The 26,901-nt window shown below is 48.9% G+C and overlaps 1 protein-coding gene across 1 annotated transcript; it reads left to right on the top strand.

Moving 5' to 3' along the window:
- The first annotated feature begins 1,045 nt into the window (after positions 1–1,045).
- SLC49A3 (solute carrier family 49 member 3) lies at positions 1,046–26,543 on the top strand. The gene is made up of 10 exons (XM_075410644.1): positions 1,046–1,190; positions 10,184–10,342; positions 11,301–11,520; positions 16,258–16,334; positions 16,452–16,589; positions 17,158–17,274; positions 18,861–19,013; positions 22,188–22,345; positions 22,977–23,089; positions 24,567–26,543. The coding sequence occupies exons 1-10, from the start codon at positions 1,062–1,064 to the stop codon at positions 24,719–24,721; spliced, it is 1,419 nt and encodes a 472-aa protein (XP_075266759.1). The 5' UTR covers positions 1,046–1,061; the 3' UTR covers positions 24,722–26,543.
- Positions 26,544–26,901: the final 358 nt, after the last annotated feature.

Genomic DNA, 26,901 nt, shown 5'->3' with positions numbered 1-26,901 from the left:
CCCTCCCTATCCATGCTTCCAAACACATCCAAAACGTTTAAAATAACGTCCTTCTCACAGTAAATGACCTCAGCCTCTGGCTGAGCGTGCGTTGTGCTCTTAGCAGATTTTGGTGAGGAATGGCACAAGAGTTTCAAACGGCTGAGCAAGAGGTGACATGGTGGATGACGGTGCCTTGGAGCCATTTCTGGAATCCACTGGCCTGTTGTCTCGGCACTCCTGAGGCTGAGCGGCGGGGGTGCGGTGGGTGTAGGAGGGTGATCAGACCTCAGGGTTGGGAGGAAGGCATCCAGGGACTATCGGCGTCCAACAAACCTGAAGTCACAGGTCCTGTTCAGGAGTGGAGCAGGCTTTCGCTTTGCACTCTTGGCTTTTTCCCTTGGTGAATGGGAAAATGTCCTTTTTGAGAAGAAGGTAACAGCTAGCGTGCGTGTCTCTGCACTGAGGGAAGGCGACACTGCTGTCTCCAGCACAACCAGTCACATAAAACCATAACCAAACCATGTCCCGTGGCTGACAGATCCCTGTGGGTCTCAGCATCCTCCCTTCATTCTCCTCTAGCCCTTTTTCTGCTCCAGCGAGTGATCGCCCTGGGGCAGGGCTGCTCGCACGAGGCTTCTCCCTCCTCCTGCCACCAGCATCCTGGCCGCCGAAGCTACCGAGCTACCGGTAACGCGGAGCGACCGGCGGGCGCCAGAGAGGTTGTCGCTGTCGCGGTAGTTGTTCCCACGACACACGGGCGAAGAGAGAGGAGCTTCCTCTCCCGAGGGTCCTGGCAGCCCCCTCTCGGAGCACCGCGCTCCTCCCCTCCGCCGAGCGGGACAGGGCGAACCCGGCTCCCCGGGGCAGCGGCAGCCGCCTCCGGGCCGGGCCCCGCACCCGCGGGGAAAGGCTGTCGCTGGGCTCGGGGCGGCTCTGCAGGGCGTGCCCGCATCGCTGCCCCACGCTGCGGGCCGGGCTGGGCCGTGCGGTTCCGGGCGCGGGCGGTGGCTGGGCCGGGGGCGGGGCGGGGCGGGGCCGATCGAGCCGTGCCGGTCCACGCTGATCGGAGCGGCGCGGCGATGGAGGGCGGCGAAGCGGCCAGCCTGCTGGGGGAGCGCGGCCCGGGGCGGCTGGCCCGGTTCAGGACCTACCGGCGGCGGTGGTTCCTGCTGGCCGCCGTCTGCCTGCTCAACTGCTCCAACGCCATGGTGAGTGCGGCGCGGCGCCGGACCCGCACCCGGGAACCCGGGACCGCACCCGCCGGCCGCCCGGCTCCACCCCCCGCGGGCAGCCCGGGGAGCGCAGGCGGCGCGGGCAGCCGGGGAGGCGGGGCGGTGGGCTGGCAGGCTGGCAGGGCCCACCCGAGCCCGAGCCCGAGCCCGAGCCGCCGCTGCTTGTCCCGTCCTCACAGCAGGCGGCAGCCTGCAGGGCCCGCCCCGGTGCGCGGTCTCAGACCCGGCCCCGCGCCCGCGGAGCGCCGGGACGCCGTGGTACCCGCGCGGCGCGGGGAGCCCGGCCCGGCCGTGCCGCGGGCACCGAACTGGCGCCTTTTCCTTCTGGACTCCGTGTCTCTGGTTGCGACCTGGGCCTGCCAGCACCTGCCCTGCGACTGGCGGGGCCCGGGGCACGGAGGGGCGGTGGTGGCGGGGGGCAGGAGCGGGGGTGTGACCGCGGCGTCAAGCCAGGCTGGGACCGAGCGAAATGTATTCCGGGGCACCGCTGAAACTGCTGCCGGAGCCGCTTCGTAGGCCGAGGGGAGGAGGAGAAAGAATTCGGCATCTGTGAGGGTCACGCGTTTGAAACCTCGGAGCAGGGGAACGATGTTGAAACCCCTCGTGTGGAGGAGCAGCAGTTAGCTCTGCCCGGCCGCTGGCCGGTGACAGCAGATGTGTCTGGTCAGGGAAAGGAGCAAGCAGGTTTCCTTGTTGCACCCGCAGAACAGTACAGGTGTTACTCTGCGCCAGACACACTGGTACCTGAACTTCTTGATGCCTACGGGTACTTTATTCTGACAGACCTGGAAAAAAGCGATGCCAGATCATACCCTCCACCTGTTGAACAGATTAAAACTAAGTTCAGTAATTACCAAGATAAACACATAAAGTTTTCCCTGAGCAAGTCCTAGTGTGCGAGATGGAAGCCCAAATCTTTGCTCACCAAGTCGTTGAGGACAATGTTGATAATTATCAGACTGATGTAGAAATACTTAGGTGCTTGAGGATTACCATGCTGCGAATGCAAGCCTGTCTGGCAGCCAAGGCCAGGCACTGCAACCTGCAAACATTTAAATGCGTGGAAAGAAGGAAGAGTAGGTATTCCATGATGCGAGAGAAATGGAAAAAACATGGTGAGGATTTGGCTGTATATCGAAAACAAAAAATGAATGCTTTCTTAAGGGAAAATCACTGTATCCTTTAAGAGTGTAAAGAAGTGTCCTTCCTGCAGAAGAGGAATGTGAAGCCGCACTGCTTGCTTGCAGTTCAATTGGCACAGCACAAGGACATTACGTGGCAAGAAAAAACCCACCCTGCTAGAAGTGGACAGTGACAGAATGGGTGAAGGAAGCTGTACAAAACCCTTCCAGGTCGTCTGGTCAGGCTGACTTTGCTGAAACCTTAAAAATGAAACTGGAGTGTTACTTAAAAAGGTCCTTTCAATGCATCCGCAAGTACAACTATGTCCCGAGCCACATTGCTGAAAACTTTGCAGCCCTGAAAGACTGTACTGTTGTCTGTCTGCTCGGTTGCTTGCCAGCTTCCTGACTGTCCATAGTATTATCATCCCACAGTATGAACTTAAGCCAGAAATTCACCACTTCAAAACTGGGTATTTAATGAATGTCCTAGGGTGGAAATACTGTTTCTAAGCCACTGCAAAGGTCTGGAATGGCAAGTATGCTGGCTTACAAAGATGTAACCAAACGTTTCCTGGTGCTAAAGTTTCTCCTAAACATTCGTGATAAAAATCACATTAAAATGGAGGGAGTGGTTGAAAGGCCATGAAATCAAAGTGGTTGGTTGCCGTTTAAAAGTTCCAGATGGAAAGATTAATTTGCTTGTTCTGTGGTGTGAAAATTGCCTTGCAAGTTAAGATGTGTCCTCAATTCCTGTGCAGATGTTGCATGCAGCACTTTTTTTCCGTGTACTCCCATGTCAGGCTACCTGCAAAATGCTTACGGTAAGGACACGTGATTTTTGAATTGTCTGACTTGGAAAGAACAGATCACCTCATGTGCTGGACCAAGCTTCCAGAACGATGCCTTGTATTCCCCACTGCACATGTGGAGCTTTCTATTAGTGGCCTCCAGTGTCACTAAAAGTGGCAGACAGGAGACAATCCTGAGAGGGCGAGACCGTCAGCATCAGGACGACAAGACAGGAGCCACTTAACTGCAGGAAAGCACGCTCGGTCAAGCGGGAAGGGAATGCTGAGAAAAAAATGTTTCTTAGTTCAGGCTGTTTTAGGATTGTGATTGAGCAAAGCCAGCCCAGAGCAGGTGATGAAAAGGGCACTCTTCCCTACTTCCTCCTGCTTCACATCATTGCGTGAAATCCTGTCTTTAACCAGAGCACAGAGGGGTAAATACGCTTTAAGGGAGGCTTTTACACCAATGATGAATAGTCCCTTACTTGAATCTCTATTACAGACCTGAGTTTAAAAGCCTCTGTCCCTCCCTACTGTAGAAAGCGGATACTGTCTTACCAGGGGTTGGTTCTCATTTCCTAAGTATAGCTATTCTGGAAATTCCTAGCTGACATTGTAGTGTAAGAAATCTTTGCATTATCTTAAGGCATCAGTGTAGTTCACTTGCTGCCTGAAGGTCTGGGCAGAGAGGCTGTTCTGACCACAGCTAAGCCGAGATGGTTGCTCCCCAGCTGTCTCTTGCAACATTCCTGGTGAGGGGTGACCGAACTATGCCGGTAGTTGCTATCCAGACTTGTTTTGTGAAACTGTTTCTGCAATTTTGAGTGTGTGGGTTCTTTAATCTGAAGACTTAATGTTAAAGACCATTCATGGTGTGCTGATAGGTGCTGTAGCAGTAAAATGCTGAGGCAAATGCCTCCTTCCTTGTTGCCTCCTCCCTGCAAAGCTGAACAGGTGGGAATGTTGTGTTTCACAGGAGGAACTTTTTCTTGACTTGGTGCTGAGGCCAGGGAAATGCACAGAAGAATGAAACCGAGAGCATTTCCTGCCCTGTTCTGTGCCTGTCAGCATGAGCAAGCTGGCGAAGGAGGAAGGGAGCAGAGAGTCGGAGCTGGCTCACGCTTGGCTGGGTGGTTCCTGACTCACCAGCCTGGCAGACTTCCACCACTGCTGAGTGTACTTGGGAGAGGAGGGAGAGCTGCACAAGTGAAGACTGCCATGCTCCAGGGCTGGGTGCGCACGCTCCTTGCCCGCGCCCGTCTGCTCCAGCAGCACCCCTGTAGATACGCATGCACACACAGCTGCTGCTGCCCAGCTGTTGGGTCCTGCTAGTCCTTCCCAGCCGTGTGGAGGCAAGAAGTGACATCTAGGCAGGGATCTGACCTTTCTGAAGGTCACGCCGCTGTCCTCACTTCCTAGGCTGCTGTGTCAGCACAGGTACCTTCAGTTGAGGCCGGGGGCTGTTTGCTTCCAGACTGGGTGGCCCTTTTGACCTTGAAGATGAGGAGTCTGGTGTAGGGGCTCCATTGCCCAGACCCAGGGGAGGAGGAGGCAGCCTGTGTGCCTCAGAAAGACGTTCTACATCACCTTCAAAGCAGTGTCTGGGTGCATGGGGGAAAGCAAGCTCTGACCGGGGAGAGCTGCTGCAGGCAGTGCCTGAGTGGGGATTGGCGAGCTGTGCCTGTTACAAAGCAGAAGGTCTTGTTTCATATAAGTCATCCCCTTTGGCTCCTCCTTTTTAAGCTGTACATAAAAAGTATTACAGGGGCATTGCTACACTGTGCACAGCTGTACAGAATGCCAGAGCACTCCGTATGGCAGCCTTTGCTAGCTGATACCACCATCAACATGGAAAAATGGCTTAATTTCCACTCTGCCTGACTGCATGCGTTTGCCATTCTGGAAATGATTTTGCTTTTCACTTTTAGAATCCTGATTTGTTGGGAGAGGGGTAGATGTTGGTTAACAGCTTGCCTTTCATGAAAAACATTTTTGGTCCTGCTCTGGCAAGGCTGTGTCTGGCTGTACATGTGATGCATTGATGCATCATTACTGCTCTTTGAGCTCCAAAAATCCTGGGGCTGTGTTTATTTATATGCTGCCTGCTGCAGCTCACCCCTGTTGCTTATGAAAGTGTGGAGTCTGTAGAGAGTCCTTCCTTCAGCCGTCACCTGGCTACCATTGCAGACAGAATTTGTGGCTCACGGTCCACCAGTAACTTCCGGCAGAAGTGGGAGAGAGGACTAATGATGGACTCCCTTGGAATGGGTGGATGGGAACTGGGTCCTGCAGGCGAAATAGGTCCTGAAGAGTCTGTGTGGGAGTGTAAACAGTAAAGGCAGTAGGGTAGAAGAACTGAACCTGGAGAAGGAGGTAGAAGGGGAATGAGAGCAGGAAGAAAACTAGAGGGTTTGGGCTGATTCTGAGAGGAAGAGGGCTGGATGCACATCTGGGAATCAGCTAAGTGTTTACAGGGGTATCAGAAAGAGCAACAAAGAAGATCAGAAATGGAGGCAGGATGAGAACAGCTGTAATCTGTTCTTGGTTACAGGAGTGCCCAAGCAGGCTGCAATTAATGGGGAAGGGAGCAGGCAGTCTCTGGGAGGTGCAGGAGAAGAGAAAACAAAATGTCAGCTAGAAGAAAAAAGCAGAGGAAGGGAGAGCTGAAAGCGGAGCCAGTACCCTTCTAACATCAGTACCAGTCAGATGTTTTGAGTTTCAGTGCACTTGCTCTCCCTGGTGGTCCCACACACTCCATTGTTAAAGAAGGTGTGGAGGGGGCTCTCCTGTGATTAAGGAGATAAATTAGACTCTGCGTGGAAAAGATTTTTTGCCTTTTCTCCCTGTGATGTGACATGGGTACCCAGCCAGCCAGCTGCGTGCTGAAAGCAGTGGGAGCTGCAGCTGTAGTCCAGTGCAAGCCAGCACAAGCTCGCAGTTCTTCAGGGGACCTTCTATACTCTTCATCAGTTGCCATGTTTACTGTGTCCAGCACAAGTTTTTACAGGGAAAAGCATGTGCTGAGATTCAGCTTCCTGCCCAGACTAGCAGGCACTGGAGCTTTATGCTGTCTGAACTCAGAAATCGCAGTGAGATGAACATGCTTCTAAGGCTTGAGCTCAGGGGAGAAGAGTGCGAGACTTACAATTCCTGCATTTGGAGAAGAAATGGTGTACGTTATTACAGCGGCTATTTCAACATCCTGCTAGGTGGATATCTGAAGGAAGGCATAAGTCCATCCCAAATGCCAAAGATCAACTACTATGGTCTACAACATGAGTGACCATGACCAATGATATTAACGATATTAATGATATTAATGATTAGATTATACAACAGTAGGGGCTGTCATCTGAGAACAAATAATACAAAATCTGTGAGGTAATGCTGGGAAGTGAATTTTGACAAGTATTATCGGGTTGGGCTCACAAACCCATTGTGGTTGTTTGGTGTTAAAAGGTAAGAGTCCCTGTGCTTGAGTGGCTCTATGTGGGCTTCTGTGTAAATGACTTGACCCAATTATGCCATGGCCCAGAGACTGGGCTTCTGTTGACCTCCAACGTCATCCACTCCAACTCGTTAAGTAGCCGAGCTGTATTCTGCTGTGGGGACTGCACAAGGTAGTTGTTGAGCAAGTCAGGGTGTGGGTCTCCGAGCTGGGTACATTTGGAGCCTCAGAGAGAAGGCATTTCTGATCTGTGGGGTGCCAAGCTGGGAATTTTTTCAAAGTTTGCTAAAAGGTTTTGGTTAATTGTAGCCCTGACAGGGCTCGGAAGGGATGTAGGGCATAGTATGTGAATGGAAATTGCTTGTCAACATTACAAGTCGGGAAGAGACATTGACAAGGGGCTGGACTCTCGGTTCTGCTGCTGTGAGATCCATTGAGCTGCCTTCAGAGGAGCGCATGTGGACATGGACGTAGCAGCGTAGTGTGTAACGCAGACTCCCCTTGATGCCTTCTGCACCTCGCACTGAGGCTCTAAGTCTGTGTGGCTGCACGGGCAATGGAGCTGAGTGCAGCTTGACCAGACCACAAGGGCGTGTTTTCACAAAGTGAGGCTTGTGCAGGGACTGAGTAAGTGTGTAGACAGCCCTGTGAGGACAGAGTTTTCTGTCTGTTTCTCCTTCCTGTATTTGTCCTAGCAGCAACTGCTTTTGGGGGCTGGCATCCTATAACCCCACACATTATCTCTTCTTCTGCATCTGTCACAGTGATCCACAGTGAGGAGCTTTGATATTGTTCTTGGTGTGCCAAAGAGGAGTTAAGACAAGTGGCCCTTGGGGAGTGGAGGAGAGAGGAACCTCTCTCAGTCTCTATTGTGTGTCTTTAGAGGTTACAGGGCTTAGACCTCACCAGGAAATAACTGCACCATCCTCACCCTGTTCTGCCTGAGGGTATGTGTATCAGGGCAGTCCCTGCGTAGGTACTAGCCTTGGCATTGCAGAATTTCAGAAACAACATGTGGGATAAGGGCTCTAGCTCCCAGCAGAAGAGCTTGCTAACTGCTGTGGATGAAATCATCGTATCTGGGAAAACCAAAAGCGAACGGTGGCATACTCACTTGCTTAACGTGGCAATTTCCCTGTGTTGGCAAAACCCCACAGTGCAATCACTTTGTTCCAGGGGTGTTTGGCAACTACGTTGACCACAGCTGCACCTTGAGCTCCATTACCTAGTTCTTAATTTCTGTGAGCATCACATGGTAAACAACCCCTGCCTGAATGGAACCAGAAACATACTTTTACTCTCCAGACCCATGAAGAAACCCACTTCCTATTTTGAAGAGCAAACTCAGGCTTGGACAGGCTGTGACTTCCCACCTTCTGTGCTTTCACACAAATACACTACAACTGGACATCTTGCTGAGCAGAGAAATACCGGGCAGCACAAATGCTTGGTTTTCAGTAAGGGATGGCTTTACAAGGTATAATGGAAACATGCCAGAGTGCTTGATCCCAGCTTGCCTGGGTGTATACAGTCACTGAACACAAAATGCTGTGCTTTGCCTTGTGGCATCATTCTCCTAATGATGTCATGGATGAGTGAGGGTCTTGTGTGGAGCAACAGAAGGGGAGAAAATCTACCTGAAGCTGGCTTACAAAATATATCATCTCTTTAATTACATTGTTTCCTGGTGCAGTGTTTCATCACCACCACCCCCATTTGGAGGGCAGTGAGGAACTGAGAAGTACTGTTGCTGGAAACACACAGCTGGGTTTTCTTTAGCAGCAGTTTGGCATCCTGTAATCAAACTAATGATGCTTGTAGCATTTAAACAGTTACATGAGCATTAAACATTTAAATTCTTATCCCAGTCTGATAGAGATCAGTTCTGGTAAAACAAAGGTGGGTGAAATTTCTTCCTGAGTCAAGATCATTCCACTAGTACATATGATTTCAAGGAATTTTTAAAAAGCTCATTTTATTAGAAGTCTGCTGCAAGTCTCCCAGTGACCTGGAATAGCCTCTTTGTTGTCAGACAAAAGTACAATTTCCTTCAGCACCCAGCATCTTCATCCACCTGATTGCAGAAGCTAAGTAAACACCAAATCCACCCTCTGCCAGACCTCTGACTGATCCCACATGGGTGTGTCTGAGCCCAGCACCTCAATGTGAGCTTTGTGCTGAATGTAGGAGATCTGGCATGTCAGCTGCTTTCAGAGAAGAGCAAGAAGCTGATGCTAGGGGTCCTTGTTAGGACACAGATAAAGCTTCTCTGTTACTGCCATTTACTTATTGCATCCCTGCTAGAAGAAAAGCTTAGCTAAACAGTGATTTGCATGTGGCTATTCTCACAGAGTGACACTAAGAGAGAAGAAAAACGCATCTCCCCTGCTGCTTCCATTTAGTGCGGTAGTTTTTATGGTCTGTAGTGTGTAAGAAAATAGGAACACTGGAAATAACAAGTAGCAGAGTGTAGGGACGCACCTTACTCTGAGGTTACCCAAGCCCTTTTACAGTTGCACATTAATGCCACAGCTGATGCTGTCTGCAGGATGCAGACTGTGAAGAGGAAGCTTTTGATGGCAGAGAGGGGTACCTGGAAAGAGACAGTGGCTGTAGTTCTTCTGCAGGAAGCTATAGCTAAAGTTTTTGTTCATATTCTGCAAACTTTATCGTCTGGAGTATTCAGCAGTGGCAAGATCATTTTCTGGCAGTGGAGTAGCTTACATCCACATTATTGAAACTTATTCTTGGGTTAGGCCAGTTTTTTTGAAAAGCACCAGAGAGGGCATCTTCACAAAGAATCCACAGAAACATCCTTAAATTTGGTGTAGTACCCTCATTTCTTTCTTGTGGGTGTGATCTCAGGACCTGATTTGAGGATCAAAGCAGGCCTTGTCTTTCGCAGAAGAAACCAGAAGCAGAGAGCAATCTTATGAAACCAGTGCCTAAAAAGTCTAGGGAAGTATTTTCAGATATGGCACTGAAGGGAAAAGATGGATAGTTATTAATGTACTTCTTGTGTTTTCCTGTTATGTGTTCTGATACATTGAATAGTGCAAATTTGTAAGCCCTTTCCTAACCGCGAGTGTGTACAGAACAGCATGGAATAATGTCTCCCTTGGCTGCCACATAGCAAAGTTGTTCTTACAAAGCCACATCCAGAGGTTACCAACCAAGCTGAGTTTCAGAGGCTCTCTGTTGCAGAGAGGAGATGGCAGCTTCTGTTTTGTTTATGCTGACATAGAAGGATTGCTTGTGGTTTACATCAGGTAAGCAAGTGCATCAGGGGCCAACATGTTTAACCTGCAGACAGAAGAAGGTACTGACTTCTGCTTCAGCCAGCTCGCAGCAGCAGGACTAAGGGATTGGGGATGAGGTAGTGAAACAGATGGGGTGCTCTGGGCCAAGATAGTGATGATATCAGTGGTAAAATAGTCCTAGCATGAGTAACTGCAGACACTGGGCATTTGAATTTTATTACTAGCCTTAAAAACCGAGTTTCAAGGAGAGACTAAGATAGCAAGCCCCTTCACAACTCATTTTGGGGGTGCTGAATTTCTGTTCTGGTGGAGTGTTCATGCTTACTCATTTTTGCTCTCTATTTTGCAGTTGTGGCTGACATTTGCTCCTGTGGCTGATAAGACAGCTGTCTACTTCCACATTTCCCTGGAGATGGTCAACTGGCTCTCAATAGTGTACCTCCTCATCTCAATCCCATTCGGTCTGGTGGCAACATGGGTTCTTGACAGCGTGGGGCTCAGATGTGCTGTGAGTTGAACTGCTCTGTTTCCCTCAGGACATTTCACCCAGACATGGCAGTGGTGACATCCCTGTGGGTTTAGCTGCACAAAGCACTAGCATGCATACTGTGAATGGGAGTGTTGCCAAATGCTGCAGAGGATGAGCATGCTGAAAGCTCTGTACTGGTTCAGTAATAGCTGTCACATCGCCTCTGAGGTGGGCAGCAGTGGGAAAAGCCAGAATATAATGTTGCATCCCTACTTGCCTATTCCTGTTTCAGTTTTTGTTGTCTTAGCCAACTGCCAGCGACAGATTCTGTGAGCTGACTGTGAAGACCTTGCTGTAATTGGGTAAGGTTTGCTATGGAAAAGTGTTAGCACTTTTTTTATTTTGTTTGCAGGGCAGTTTAAGGAGCAGCAAGGCAGGGTGCAAGCAAGGGAGCCCTGTCAGCTCAGAGCTTGGTCTGTGCTGAGCCAGCTTGGGATGTCCACACAGTCTTCCCAGAAGCAAGAGCGTTCTGGAATGTGGGACTGAAACACTAGCATGCTAGTGGTATAGAAGAGCATTAGCAGGACACGTATGCTGGATGACTCTTTACTGTGATCTTTGGATTGTCACAGCAAAGTATGGGTGATGGTGCAAACTTCCAGAGTGTAATTAGCGAACTTTGGATTTCTCATTAATTCCGTGACAGTATCTGCTCTCTTGTATAAACTACATTGTGGTCTAGTTCTCACGTGGGGTCAGGACAGCCAGCTTGATCCCTAAGGAGACAGGTGATTAATTCACTTACCGTTGCATTAGGAGCGTCCTGCAGTGACCCAAAGGGGTGAGGGTGGTCTGCAGGCAACTTTCCATGCAGTGATTACTAACACCTCAGTGTCTCATGTCGTGCATGCGAGACCCTGCTCATGTTACCCTCTTCCGTTAAGTTCTGCTCTTCAGGCTTCAGCACACAACCCCTGGCTGTTTCTGCTTGCTGCAGGTGATCCTGAGCTCGTGGCTGAACATGACAGGTAGCATCGTCCGGATGTTCAGTGTCCTGAAGTTCCTGAGCTTGGGTTCCCAGAGTTACTGGTACCTGTTTGTTGGGCAATGCCTCTGTGCACTGGCACAGCCACTTATCATCTTTTCACCAACAAAACTGGCAGCTCTATGGTTCCCAGACCACCAGAGAGCGACAGCAAATATGATCGCATCAATGTGTAAGTGATACCTTAAAAGTAATATTGCTGCCTCCCAGAACTTGCTAGCATCTGTTTGCCTTTCAGAGGCAGCAGACAGAGGAAACTCTCTGTACTGTAGCCATTTGGCCCTGCAAATACAGCTCTGCCCAAAAGTCTTATACCCATGTGCAATAAACCTGTACCTTCAAGGCCCCACAAGACAGGCAAGCATGTCCATGCTGGGGAGCAAGAAGTGGGCCTTAGCCACCTCCAGGTGCAAAGTTCAAAATAAGCCACCCAAGCTCCCAACCTTCTTCCTCTCTGCCGTGACGAGGTGATCATCTTTGCCTAAATGTCATGGAGGTTGAGAACAGCCCTCAGTGTTACTAAATCTAAAGTCTGTAATGGCCTTAATTCTGCAGCTTGTTAGGAAGGTGTCCAAATTACATGTGATGTCAGTACCAAATTCTGTAACCAGATAGATGTAATTCAGATAGAGGTAAGGCTGCTGCAGCAATTTTGTCCACGACTTCATCCACTAGCAAGTCTGAGCATGTGTTCCCAATTGGTATGTATGCACACACAGATAAAATACTCAGCTGGCCACACAAACATGTTGGAGATGCTAGATGCAGCAGGACTACCCACACAGAAACCACATCTGCCTTGCAAAGTGCCTGGAAGCTGGGGAACTGCAGGGAAGGCGCCAGATACGCTTGCTGTGATCTCATTCCTTTTTTGATTGCTTTAGCAAGAATGGATTTGTGGTATCAGAACAAATAAATTCTTTTTGCACTACCTTCCCTAGAATAGGATGGATCTGATGGCTTACCTTGTTTCCAAGAGCTGAGACAGACCTTCACCCTCTATGCTGGAGAAGAAGCTCTGTTGTTAGTGTGGTGCGATACAAGTACTACCAGAGACTACAGGGACCACTGGGCACTTGGTCCTTCACTGCCCTGAACGACCCCGGTCTGCAGACAACTTGCTCTTTTTAAGCCAGAGAGCGGCCAAAGAGCATTTCTGTCATATCATGTCCTCAGTCCTTACAGGACCAAACGGATATAACTATGGGAAAGAATAACACTGAAGCACAAGGAACAGTGGAAACCCAAGTCCTGAAGCTGTTCAGTGTGTGGCTTGTTGAGATAATAGCGTGAGGACTGAATGGGCTGTGACTATTACATGCTGCCGCACTTGCATTGCTGTGTAGAGGGCTTCCATTAATAATGTCTGGTTACATGCATTACTGTCTGCTGTACAAAATCAGGATATCCCCAGACCCAGTCATTTACTCCAGTGGTTAATTACCTCACTGGCAGATGTCTACATGTTACTTCTCATCTTTATGCTCCTTGTCCACCAGCTACTCAGTCTTGTTGCACCTGTTTGTTAGGTAGTTATGGATGGAGTCACCTCTTCTCTCTTTTGTCTAGAAAGACTGAATGACTCCAACCCAGTCACTTTACAGGCACATTTCGCTTTGCCTCTTCGCAGATGTCTCCATGTCTGCCTGTTGCTCACATGAGTTTTTTCTCTCTGCTTGATCTGATTTATCAATACCCATTTCCTGTGCTAATGCCAGCGCAGCCCTCAGTATTGTGGTACTGTTGGTGTCAGTGCTACACACAGAAACTAGCCCTATCGCCTCCTGCCAGTATACCCACAGCTCCTGTTAGTGCCTCTGGGTAGGCTTCCACATGCCTGTGGGCAGACAAAAATGGACCTTGCACACAGGATCCTGCTGAGCAGCTGAAATCACTACGACTCAGTTGTGCTCTTGAGTATTTACTGTATCTCAGTCCTCCCCATCACTTGCAGAGACTTACTCACAGAGCAGCAGTAGAGGGCCAAGAACTGATCCCCTGTGAAGAACATGAGAAATTCTCCTACGTCAGGAGAAGAAAGACTCGTCTGAGTCCACTGAAGTGGCCTCTGCTTCATCCATGGGATTCTTCATTTACTGTGGTCTGTTGGCACGTCATTCTTTGTACCCTGCAGAGTTGTAGTGCATCAGAATCACTGTCCACAAAACATACAGCCCCATTGCAGAGTACTGTAAGCTAATCCACCAGGACCCCTGGACCATAATGTACAGTTGATTAACTCCAGTGATATCCTTTCCATTCTTAGTCTAGGCTCATACCATTTCTCTTTACAGGGAAAGAAGGCAGCTGAAACCCTGTAATTACTCAAATAGTCTCAGTCTTTTCAAATTTAGCCCAAAACTCACATTTCCACCCCTCACCCACACCTGGAACTGCTTCAGCATTGCAGTAGTTCAGGGAAACATGTGACAGTAGTTTTTGCCCCAACAGAAAAGCTTTAATCCATCTCCTTGGAAACTGTTGTTTAATTGTGTCCATGCATTTAGAAGCAGATAACATTTCACCAGGATCATAAGCTAGTACTTTCTGAAGTACAGAGCAGAAGTGCTACGGTTGTTGTGTGCTATAGCACTATTAATGATGCCTCAGCAGAACCATAGAACAGACAAGGTTGGAAGGCACCTCTTGGGATCATCTCGTCCAAACCCCTCCTCAAGCAGCATTGGCTAGATCAGGTTGCCCAGGGTTGTGTCTAGTCAGGTTTTGACTGTCTCGAAGGATGGAGGTGTTGCAACTTAAATGAGCAACTTGCTTCGCTGTTCAACCACTGTCACAGTAAAAAAGTTTATATTCAGACAGAGTTTCCTGTGTTACCGTTTTTGCCCATTGCCTCTTCCTGCCACTGGGCACCATTGAGAAAAGTCTGATTCCCTCTTCTTTACAGCCTGTGATCAAGGTTCTTTTCCCCAGGCTGAACAGTCCAGCCTCTTTATGTGTGACAGATGCTCTGGTCCCTTAATCATGTCTTTGGTCCTTCACTGGACTTGCCCCATTAACTGCATAATTTCGTGTATTGAGGAGCCCAGCACTGGATTCGTTACTCGGGATGTTTTGTCACCAGGGCTGAGTAGAGGGGAAGAATCACCACCTTCCACCTGCTGGCAATGCTTTTCCTAATGCAGCCCAGAATGCTGTTGGACACCTTTCTGCAAGAGTGCAGTGCTGGCTCGTGGTCAACTTGCAGTCCACCAAGACCCCATGTCCTTCTCGGCAAAACTGCTTTCCAGCAGCTTCTCCATGCTGATCAGTCCCAGCTCTCTCAGTCTCTCCTCACATGACAGAATCTCCAGTCCCTTGATCATCTTTTTGGCCCTTTGCTGGACCAGTAAGTCCGTGTCTCCTTCACAATGGCGAGCCCAGAACTGGACAGAATACTCCAGATGTGGCCTCATTAGTGCTGAGTATAGGGGAAGGATCACCTCCCGCTGACAACACTCTGCCTAATGCAGGCCAGGATGCTGGTGGCCTTTATCATGAAGTCGTGTTGCTGGCTTACGGTCAAGTTTGTGTTCACCAGGACCCCTACCCCCGACACTAGGTCCTTCTTTGCAAAGCTGCTCTCCAGCTGGTCAGCCCCAGTGGGTACTGGTGACTGGGGTATTCCTCCCCAAGTGCAGAACCTTATATTTTCTCTTGCTGAACTTCACAGGTTCCCCTCTGCCCATTTCGTCACCCTATTGAGGTTCCTCTGAATGGCAGTGTAGCCATCTCTTCAGTCCGCCAGTCCTCTCAGTTTCACATCATCTCCAGATGGCCTCCAGATGGACTTCATGGCAGTGATGATAATCCTCTGGGCCCAGCTGTTCAGCTGACTTTCAGTTCATCTCACTGTCCACTTATCTAGCCAGTACTTCATCAGCTTGTCTGCAAGGATGAGACAGTAGCAACAGCCTTAGTAAAGCTGAGATAAAAAACGTCCATTGCTCTCCCCTCATCCACCCAGCCAGACATCTCTCCGTACAAAGCTATCAGGTTGGTTAACCATTTCTCCTTTGCTGACTACTCCTGTTCACCTTGTTGTCCTTCATGTGCCTCGAAGTGGTGTCCAGGATTAGTTGTTCCATGACCTTCCCAGGGATCAAACTGAGACTGAAAGGCCTGGAGTTCCATGGACTTTCCTTGCTGTTCTCCTTGAAGACAGGTGTCACATTCACTCTCTTGCAGTCCTCAGGAGCCTCTTGGAATTGCCATGGCCTTTTAAAGATAACCAAGAATCACCTTGCAATGAAAACAGCCTGCTGCCTCAGCCCTCATTTGTGCACCCCATCAGTCCCATGGACTGGTGCGTGTCTGGTCCACTTAATGTTGCCTAACCTAGTCCTCCTCCACTGAGGGTAAATCTTCCTTGCTTCAGACTCAACCTCCGGTCTCAGGGCTGAAGGCCGGTCTTACAGTAAAGACCGAAGTGAAGAAGGCACTGAATAGCTTGGACTTTTCCATGTTCTTTGTCACCAAGTCTCCTGTCCCATCCAGCAGCAGGCCCACATTTTCTCTAACCGTTCTTCTGCTGCAGATGTACTTGTGGAATCCTTTGTTGTTGTCCTTCACATCTCTCACCAGTCTCAATTCCAGGTTGGATTCAGCTTTCCTAAACCCTACACACTATTAGAAAATTTATAGATAAACCCCAGTTCATAGGAGTTAGGGGTCGTAGGGAAACAGGTTTGTAGAACGGACTTAATGGGGGTGAGGGAACAGATGTGGCAACAATAAGACCACAGAGTCAACTTTTGCAGATGTTCCCCTCCTGGTTTCTCCCTATATATGTTTTGTTCTGTCCTTACTCCTTGCTCTGCTGCACGCTGCAGTGCTGACTGACAGTAGAGGTGGACACATAATTCTGACTGCTTGCATGAAAAAAGTGTCTCTCTGTTTTACTTCCTTCCAGCCAATCCTTTGGGTATTCTTCTAGCAAATGTGCTGTCACCTGCACTAGTTCCTGAAGGAAAGCACATCCCATTGATGGTAAATGAAAACTGCTTTAATCAGCTAGCTGGGCTGATTTGGGTCCAGCTGATTTGTTTACCTGGAGGCAGTAGAGCTGGAAGGACTGGTAACATGTCTTTACTTTGTGTTGCGTAGCTGGGTGTTTATGCTGTCCCAGCAGTAACAGCCTGTGCTCTAGCAACTGTGGGGATTCATGAGAAGGTTCCTCCAACGCCTCCTTCGGCCAGTGCCACTAACTCCACCTCCCAGCCATTCCTCATGGGGCTCAAAATGGTAAGTGCTGTAACACAGAGAAACCAGTGCTGGAGTGAGGGATGCAGCCCTGCTAGACAGGAGTATGCTGGGGAATCTGCTGACAAAGCAGTCTCTGAATGCCATTTTACCAAACCTGCCATGGAAAGCACCCTAATGGAGATCAGGATCCCTTCCTTCCTCGGGGAGTGGAAGCTGCTCACAGCAAAGCTGTGAGAGATGCTGTCTGACCATTCAGCCATGGGCTGGCTGCTATTCAGCTAGCTCAAACAGGCACACCTGTCTCATGCAAGAGGACCACACAACCTGAGCCTTCTGAGCAGACGTGGTAACAGGTAGGACAGCACATGGCAAAGTGAAGGAAGAATTTGGGCGCTGAAGAGATCCTTCCTCCCTACATGATTCCCATTTTAATTTGTCCTCTGGCTGAATGGACAGGAGAGAGCCAAACTCCTCTAATGATCACGGGGTTGCCCTCTCAACCTTTCCAACTGAGGGGTCAGAGCCACTGACCCTCAAGTCTATTGTCACAGCCAGGCCTGTTTTCCCCCTTGACCTGTTTAAGTGATACATTAACTTCTTTCTCTAGCTCCTGAGAAACAAGCCGTACATCATCCTGGCAGTGTGCTTTGGAGGAGGAATTGGGATGTTCACCTGCTTTTCAGCTCTGCTAGAACAGATCCTCTGTGAAAAGGGATATTCAAATGTGAGTCTTCCTCCTTTCCTCCCCATTCGTTGTCCTCATCATCTATGGTAAAATCAAAATTATTTTCCCTGATAAAGGACTCAGAACAAAACGAAGACAGTTGATTGTGCTGAACTGTCTCATATTTCATTTGCTCACGTTATCTAATATAGATTAAGCAGTACATTAATCCAGAGCACAGTCAATCTCTCAGTATAATGGATTATCTGCATTTTCATTACTGCCCATGGCCACATTCCCCTTTGCAAGTGAAAAACCTTTACTCCTCAAACACTTTTTAGGGAAAAAGAATATTGTGTTTTTTCTAAGCCACTCCAGAGCGCTGATGTCTATGCAGCCTTCTGACACCTTCCCCAGAGCAGGACAGGGCCCAGGCAGGCCCTACAGTGAAGAAGAAGGCAGGCTGATGCAAGCACCTTTTCCTCTTTGCACAGTCTTACATGAAGCCAGGGCAGCAGAGGAAGTCACAGGTACTGTGATGGATGTTTCTCCATCCTCCCCATGACCCTGGCCAGGTGCCACTTTTACAGTTGAGCACAGCGTGTGCACAGCTGAAACCAGCAGTAGCAAGGGGCTGCCCCAGTTCCTGCCTTTCCTCTCAGTCCTGCTTCTTGTATCCCCGTGGAGCTCCTCTTAGAACACCTCTCCAGCTGTTGTGTATGCACATCAACGTGCATGGTCTCTGTCCACTCCCTGTCGACTCCCAGATCCGGTACCTGGCTCAGTGCTCCATAGCCAGGCCACATTTGTGCAGTCCATTGGCTTTTAACTGGAAACCTTTTAAACTCTGCAGCCTTGCATGATGCTTTTGTCTGTGTGTGACTGGCTTGCCATGGCCCTTTAGCCCACAGAAGCTTTTCCAGATACCCTTTCCTTCCAGTCTGCCCCTGAGGCTCCCAGAAATGTTACCCAAACTTGTTAAAGCTTCCCTGCTTTCAGGACTGGTGTCTGCATTTGAATTCTTACAGACCTGAAGGAGTGGAACAAGGAAAGATAGTCATAGAGCATGTACCCTGTCCTAAATACTGATCACTGCCTCTCTAATTAGACCTCCTTGCTACAGCCAGGTGATGCTGTGTCTCATGTAATAGGCTTTGGGGCTGCCAGCTTTGTGAAACACATTCCACCCATGCAGGTCCCTGGTCCCTGGTAAGAAAAGGGCCAGGAGCATGATTATAAACAGGACCTGACCTCAAGGCAGTTGGATCTGTTACCACCATTTTGGACGAGGCACCTGATTGCCCCTGGAGGAGCTAAGAACAGTCTCATGCCTGGCCTGGAGCATTTAGTGCCAGGGAACTGCCGCTGCTGTGCTCCCAGCCTCCCTTGCCAGGTGTGCGGAGACTTGTTGTCCGTTGAGACCTTGGGAGTCCTGCAATCGTGCTGTCCCCGCACACTTGTAGCAGCACCTGGGCCCCGTTATTTGTTACTCAGAGCCCTATGGAGGCCTGAGCTATTGCAATGGGCCAAAAAACTTATGCTACCTCAGTCGGTGACACAGTAGCAGCAGACAGATGGGCCAGTGACTTTAAAATCTCTTTCATAACTTCTCTAGTTGCTCATCTTGTTGTTCTTCTGCCCTCCAGGAATTCGCTGGCCTGAATGGTGCACTTTTCACAGTGTGTGGTTTGTTGGGTGCTTTCCTGCTGGGCCTGTATGTCGACCGGACAAGGAATTTTATAGAGTCCACCAAGATTTGTTTCTGTCTGAGCGCACTTGCCAGCATCGTGTTCGCAGTGGTGAGTTCTCCTTTGCATTGCACCATACCTGTGGGTTTAGTTCTGTTGTCATATGATAAATCATCAACTCAAACCAAGGTCATCTGATGTCATAGTGTTTATTAAGCCATGTGTTATACTTTGGGATTATCTCTCTGGTCTAGGAATGTTTTAAAGAAAAACCCTTTACTGAGGGTTTCAGAGTCACTGCAGAGCCTGAGACAGACTGCTTCAAGATGTAAATAAATTGGCATAATTTTGCTTCCCTACATTGGATCATCATGTTTGTTTACTCACCGTGAGACTATTCTTTCCAAATAGAAATGGAACTGCTAGATATCCCTCTTACAAAAATGAACAAGAATGCTGTTGTTTTCTCAACACCTATCTGTAACAGTGGTGGCTGCCAGGAGTGTAAGATTAGCAGAAAGGACCTAGTTATGCGCCCAGTAATGCAGTAGTTCCTTGAGTAGGACAAGACGCTGCCATTCAGCGTGACCTGGATAGGCTGGAAAGTTGGGCAGAGAGGAACCTGATGAGGTTCAACAAAGGCAAATGCAGCGTTCTGCACCTGGGGAGGAACAACCCCATGCACCAGTACAGGCTTGGGGTGGACCTGCTGGAGAGCAGCTCTGCGGAGAGGGACCTGGGTGTCCTGATGGACAACAGGTTAACCATGAGCCAGCAGTGTGCCCTGGCTGCCAAGAAAGCCAATGGGATCCTTTGGGTGCATCAAGAAGAGTGTGGCCAGTAGGACGAGGGAGGTTCTCCTTCCCCTCTACACTGCCCTGGTGAGGCCTCATTTGGAGTACTCTGTCCAGTTCTGGGCTCCCCAGTTCAAGAAAGATGAAGAGCTACTGGAGAGAGTCCAGCGGAGGGCTACAAGGATGATGAGGGGACTGGAACATCTCCCCTACGAGGAGAGGCTGAGGGAGCTGGGCTTGTTCAGCCTGAAGAAGAGAAGGCTGCGGGGGGACCTAATAAATGCTTATAAATATCTGAAGGGTGGGTGTCAGGAGGATGGGGCCAAGCTCTTTTCAGTGGTACCCAGTGACAGGACAAGGGGCAATGGGCACAAACTGAGGCACAGGAAGTTCCGTCTGAACATGAGGAAGAACTTCCCTCTGAGGGTGACGGAGCACTGGAACAGGCTGCCCAGGGAGGTTGTGGAGTCTCCTTCTCTGGTGATATTCAAGGCCCGCCTGGACAAGGTCCTGTGCAGCCTGCTGTAGGTGACCCTGCTTCGGCAGGAGGGTTGGACTAGATGACCCACAGAGGTCCCTTCCAACCCCTACTATTCTGTGATTCTGTGATTCTGTGAAATGCAGGTAAGGGGGTTTACTTGGATCCAGCCAGGAGAGGAATGCAGAACCTACAGACTTTATACTCATGGGGCTGGAGTGCAAGTACTGCACTCAAGCATAGTCATTGCCAGTGGGATCCATCACGCAGCAGGAACCTGAGCATGAGGCACAGGACTCGTAGCACTGGAGAGGACCCAGGCTGGTGCAGGTCTCTGCTTTCCCAACAGGCTTGTGCTGTGCATAGAATCACAGAATTGTTTGGATTGGAAGGGATCTTACAGATCATCGAGTTCCAGCCCCCCTGCCACGAGCAGGGATACCTCCCACCAGACCAGGTTGCTCAACGCCCCATCCAACCTGGCCTTGAACACTTCCAGGGAGGGGGCATCCACAGCTTCCCTGGGCAACCTGTTCCAGTGCCTCACCACCCTCACAGTGAAGAATTTCTTTCTTATATCTAATCTAAATCTACCCTCTTTCAGTTTAAAGCCTTTACCACTTCTCCTATCATTACATGACCTTGTAAAAAGTCCCTCTCCAGCTTTCTTGTAGGCCCTCTTCAGGTATTTCTCCTGCATGTTGAAAAATCCAGCCTTTTAATACAGCATGATCACACCTCCCCCTAGGCCAAGATCCTAGTGAAGTTAGCTCGACTTTGAAGAGACAGACAAATGCAATGCCTTTCTCAGTGTAAGACAGGGTGCCTAAAGAAGACCTTGCATTTCGCCCTTTACTACTCCAGCATTTGTTGGGGGGATGCTCTGAACACAAGTCAGCACATCTGGGCTCAGGTAAAGCACAGAGTAGGCAAGAGACTGTGTCAGGAAAAACAAGCAGAGCTTTCCGTCCTCCCCTTCATCCCACACTGATGAACTCCTTGTTCAAAGTAGTAAAATGAAAAACACCCATTCAAATCTGCTGAATGACTTGATGCTTTGAACTCCAATTCTTGACTTTACCGGTTTTGCTGGACCAGAGCTGCTGCAGCCATGCCAGGAGAGACACCTTGTGTTCCTCTGTGGGAATTTATTGCATAGTTAAGGAAGAAGGTACCAGCATGGTGGCTGCAGGACTTATGGCCTTTACTTTACTAGCATTGGCTGCACAAGTGCATGCTCCTTTCTCCAGAGTTACAGACAAGGCTGTTCTAGGCACTAAAATAATTTCCAAGGTTTGTGAATGTTTCAGGTATTTTGTTTGTTTGTTTTGTGGGGTTTTTTTGGTGGCAAAACTCCAATATTGCAAACATCAGTCTGACATGGTAAGGAATAGTTTTCCTTATCAATGAGCTGGAGCAACCCAGTGAATTCTCATAACCCAATGCAAACACTGGGAGGAAGGTATGTGTTGAAGAAGATGACATAGAAACAAGCCATAGTAGTGCATAGGCCAGCCAGCACCAGTACTGGAGCTGCAAGGAAGATGATACACTTTTGGACAGTGAATTCACAACTCACCATGGGTGCAAAATTCTAAAGGTCAGCTCCTCAGTGACTGCAGAGCCTGGGTGATTTCTTCCCAAGGGCTACCCCCGAGGACAGCGTGCAGCTCGGGAGGAAGGTATGTGTTTCACTTGATGGTGGAGCTACACTGAGCACACTCTTGTAAGTTAGCGGCCGAGAAGTCAAGTCACAGTGACACAATCACACCAATGCTTTTCAGGTAATTCTGCTGATCCTCTCTCCTGTTGCTTAAACTCAACAGATAAATCTCCATCATGTAGCCAGTTGTTGACTCTAGAGGGTTGGAGGTAAAAGAGGTTTCAGGAACAGGTAGGGAAGGTACTGGTGAGGACAGTGAGCCCTAGGGAATTCCTGCGGGTTATGGGTTCAGAGACTTTCTGTGCAGCTGTGGTGACACTGAGACTTTGGTGTTGCTTTTCTGCCTGCAGGCTTCTCGGTTCAGACATCTGGCTGTCACACTGGCTGTCACCAGCTCACTCTTTGGTTTCTTCGGCTTTGCCATCTACCCCATTGCCATGGAGCTGGCTGTGGAGTGCTCCTACCCCGTGGGAGAGGGCACGTCTACAGGCCTGATTTTTGTTGTAAGGTAAGCAGGCAGGTTAAATCCAATTGGCAGCTGAGCTTGGGTTCAAACACAAACACACACACACACACACATAGAGGGTTGTGGTTGCAGATGGAGAAGAGCGTGGACATCAGTGCTAGCCATCCTGCTGAACTTCTCTCTGGTGTCCGTGCACGTGACCATGGCAAGGGGGGAGCAGTCAAAGAGGGGCATTAGACACTGCCTTTGAAGGCTGTTGTCTCCCACTGGTTGTGGACTTTGTTGTTGCTGCCAGCCAGCTATGAATGAGGGAGAGGTTGAAGTCATAGCCTGACTCTTTCCATCCTCAACTCTGCGCTAAGAGGTATTTCCACATCTCTGGCCAGTGACAGCTGTAGTTCAACACCTGCCTGCTTCCAGAGGGATTGTATAGTGGTGGTGCCACACTGGCCTCTTGTCCGGGGGTGTGCTGAAGGCTTGACTTGGACACCCTGTGAGCCAGGGCCAGGTAACCAAGTGCCTGGGCCAGAGGAAGCCAGCAGTAGCTATCTCCACTAGAAGGACCCTGCTCCAGAAAGGGGCCGCACTTTCTTCCCGCTGGGGAAGCTGGGCTTGTCTGCAGCACTGATGAACCAGGCAACTGCCATGACTACGTGTTGGCTTCTCCTTGCAGCCAGATTGAAGGTGTGGTTTTAATGATTCTGCTACAAGCCCTCACCATGCGTGTTTCTGAGGATCCATCCTACACCTGCGCCCTTGACCAGGATGGAGCCCTGGACTGGACAAGTAAGTATGTTCTTGGGAAATGATGCTGGACACTCGGTTGCACCCCATGTACCCCTCACCCTCCTCCAGGTCTCACTGTGAGGGAGCCTGCAAGACTGATTCCTATTGTAGCGTATCTCTTAGCCACCTTTCTCAACCTGATGGTGCACTCCTGCTGCTCCTGCTAAAACAGGCTTGCAAGATTGAAATGGGAAGACCTCTAAGGTGCCATGAATGCTGCTGCTTGCTCTGGGTTAAAATTTCTCTTACAGCCACCCTGCAGAGACCTGAGGTTCACCAAACTAGAAGGCAGCTGTTCTGGGAGGAAGACACTATCCACATAGCACAGCCTGTGCTGCCTTGCAGTGTGGGAGGCCAAGACTACAAATGCATTGACTGAAAACTACTTCCCTTGCTTCTGCACACACAGCTGCCTGGGTTTGTAACACGCCAGTACAGCTTTATTCTGACTTATTCCACATTTCCCTTCCTTTCATAGCTGGTCAGGAGAAGAGACAGCAATTGAGATGAACAGGAGCACGAATATTTTTTCACTGCAGGCTGAACCCTGGTATTGATCTCTCAACTGGTTCATATTTATGTAATATTGACACAGAGTCCAGGGCACACACTGTAAAACAAAGGCTGGCAAACACCTTTCTAAAATATCCTCCGTGGCTGAGCAGAAACTCCCCAGAATGAGCTCCACTAGCTGGCAGGGGACAAGGCTTCACAGTAACTGCCCTCAAAAAGCAGTTTGACTGGTTCATGTCTGAAAGCCCTCAGTTCTCCATCTCATCAGGTGAGAGCTGGATCTCATTATTAGGTACCCATTCCTACTCACTTTGTGGTCTTATACATGCAGGGACATCTGTGGAGAAAGGTGTTGGAGGTATTTATTTGGGACACTGCTGGAATGAGCACATAACTACTTCCAGGCCTTGTTGCACAGCCTTTCTTCTAGATTTACTCTTTTTTTTTCTTCAGAAAAGGTTCTTTCAACACAAATTTTTCTTTGGTTGAAGTTTATCCTTAGTAAAGCTTTCCTACACCTTGCTCTCGGATGATATAACAAGAAGCACTACCTGTGTGGACCTGTTCTCTTATGACACTGAAGTGTTTTGATTCAGTCTTTCTTGTAACTTTTTTCACCACGCCCAACACATAAAAGTGCACACATACATAGAAGCAAACAGTCCCACAAATATACTGTGTGCACTGGTGTAAGACCTCCAACCTTTGGGGTCATGCAGGACAAGACACCTGGAAACTTTCCACATTTCACCCAAATCCTCTTCCTATGCCACTGTTACATGAGGCAAAGTTTGGCTGTTACCAAACTGGCATTGCCCCACTGCGAGCTGCATGCTGTCCTCGGGGGTAGCCCTTGGGAAGAAATCACCCAGGCTCTGCAGTCACTGAGGAGCTGACCTTTAGAATTTTGCACCCATGGTGAGTTGTGAATTCACTGTCTAAAAGTGTATCATCTTCCTTGCAGCTCCAGTACTGGTGCTGGCTGGCCTATGCACTACTATGGCTTGTTTCTATGTCATCTTCTTCAACACTGACTACAAGCGGCTCCATGCTGAGACAAACAGCGGTGCTTTGGTCAAGACAGAAGATACAGCAACAGCATATGTTCCTGAAGCCTAACCAGGCCAAAAAGGGGATGCCAAGAGCCCAGTAATGGAAGGACGCAGGCCTGTGGGCAGGGACCATGACTGCTAACGCTTAGCTGACACATGGGGATATCTGGGTCCTATTGCACAGGAAGCAAGGGCTAGAGCAGAGTAACTGGGGCACCTTTGCTGTGCTTCCTTCAATCTTGTATTTGTTTGTGAGTCTGGGCTGTAAGAAAGGCTATGCTGCCAGAAAGGTCAAAGTGGAATTGGACAACTATGCAGTTAACAGGGATTTTTAGCTGACTTGATTCAAGCTGAAGAAATGTTGCAGAGGAGAGGGGCATCATAATTCAGCCATTTTTTAATTTTCATGTACTTGGATCAGGGGTGAAGCTTTGAGAGGAGTGCAAGCCACGCATATCACAAACCAGTTTAAGGACTGTGGTTCTTGTACAGCACTAACAACTCTTCCACTCTAAGGCTGGAGCTAATTGTGCCTCTTAGTAAAGGGTGGTAGGAGCTAGAGCATCCTTCCGTTGCAGCAGGGAAGTGTAGGTATGTGATCTGTAATACACGTCTGTTACAATGAGCCACTTTGTCCTCTGCTACAACTGGAAAAGAAAAGCTCTGCCTGAAGTGCCACATGTCAAAGAAAATGTCAGTAAGCAGCAGAAGTTAAACACAGCAGCATTCCTCACCCTTCTCGTCCCCTGCCAGATGATGAGACGTTCAGGATAAGCTTGTTTTACTCGGGCTCCTGTTATTTTCTCCATCTCTCGTGCAATTTCAGCGGTTTCGGTTTTCCAAAAGAAGACGAACCTGCTGGTATAAGATTAGGGTAGTGCACCCTCCACAGGCCAAGGCATGCTCTCCTATAGGGGAACGTTGAGAGAGCAGCTCACTTTTTGTGGAATGACACAGCAGTGCCTGGTGTGGTGGAAGCTGGCAGGAGAAGGTGACCACTTAGAGAATGCAGGGATCTGTTGTAAGTTTCTGCAGATTTTTTTTGGGAAGGGGCTTTTTGGGGAAGACCAAGTAAGAAACATCAACAAGCATCTTCCATTTCTCTCTGCAACTGACAGATGTTCTTCATCAGTGTTAGAAGAGATGGGTAGTGACACAAAAGATCCCATCTAGAGTTCAGTTACCCTAACAGTTGCAATAGGTACAACTGGATTTTTCATTTTACAGTACTTCCACAGCAGTCCAGTATGCTGCTTTGGTGTTTGGGTCTAGATGTACAACCTGAGAACTTTTTTATAACATTTCAGTGGTAGAAAAATAAGATAGATAGGACTTGGTGATGCTTCATACCATGCACCTTGCAAGAGGATCTGAGTACTTGATGATTAAGGGAACTTGATGCAAATTGGACCTGTGACTGGCCTTTTCCGGTCCAGCTAAAGCAAAGCAAAGGATGCAAAGGCCCAAAGCAAAGGATGCACTTTCCCTGAGGAACACTGTACAGAGGAGCTCTCTCAGTACCTGAATTCTCTTCCCCGTTATCAGCTAGAAATCCCTCCCTTTGTAAAACACCTAGCTGCATCCTTCTAGGGATCCTGCTAGTTCTTACAGCTCCAGCCTTGCACTTACCAGTAAGCACTGATGTTTGTCAAAGGCAGGATGAAGGAAGTCTGAAGCTGAGGTGAAACAAGATCAGTTTGAACATGTCAGAGGAATGAGATTAACTGTCTTTTGCAAAACTAGCTGGTCAGTTCTGCAGCCCTGGACCTAACACATGGAACAGATGGACACCAAAGTTACCTGCCAGTCCTGAGTCCTACTGTATTGGGAAGCAAGAAGCACTTGGTACTTTATAATTATATATATTTACAAATGCTTATGTTTTTTAATAAAGGGTGGTTTAAGAAAAGTTTGGTCTTTTCTCACTATATTAAAGCATTTTATAGATGCAAGTGTGGCTCAGATCTGCTATGTAGCACAAACCAAAGGTCTCTGTATTTGCCAGCTGTGCATTAAGTTGTGCTCAAAATGATGACATGAAGTGGTATCTCCAATCCATAAAATGACAGTGTGAAATTAGCTGTAGATTAAACTACAGTTAGCGCTATTTTGAAGGACAGGTTAAAGGAGTGAGGAAACACTGCTAGCCAATGTCTCAAAAACCTGCCATTGTCCTGGTCAAATAGTCTGCCTTGCACCAGCTAAGACACTTTTATCTTTTTCCAAGTATATAAAAGGGATTTGAAA

This window comes from Opisthocomus hoazin, chromosome Z (assembly GCF_030867145.1).
Source record: "Opisthocomus hoazin isolate bOpiHoa1 chromosome Z, bOpiHoa1.hap1, whole genome shotgun sequence".
Lineage (NCBI taxonomy): Eukaryota > Metazoa > Chordata > Aves > Opisthocomiformes > Opisthocomidae > Opisthocomus > Opisthocomus hoazin.
The sequence above is the reverse complement of the archived record's forward strand: the minus strand, read 5'-3'. Positions and strand labels throughout refer to the sequence as shown.

Coding starts and splice junctions, on each gene's coding strand:
- SLC49A3 (XM_075410644.1), top strand. CDS start 1,062: ATGGAGGGCGGCGAAGCGGCCAGCCTGCTGGGGGAGCGCGGCCCGGGG. Junction 16,335..16,451: donor GAAAGCACATCCCATTGATG/GTAAATGAAAAC, acceptor TGTGTTGCGTAG/CTGGGTGTTTATGCTGTCCC. Junction 22,346..22,976: donor GGCCTGATTTTTGTTGTAAG/GTAAGCAGGCAG, acceptor TTCTCCTTGCAG/CCAGATTGAAGGTGTGGTTT.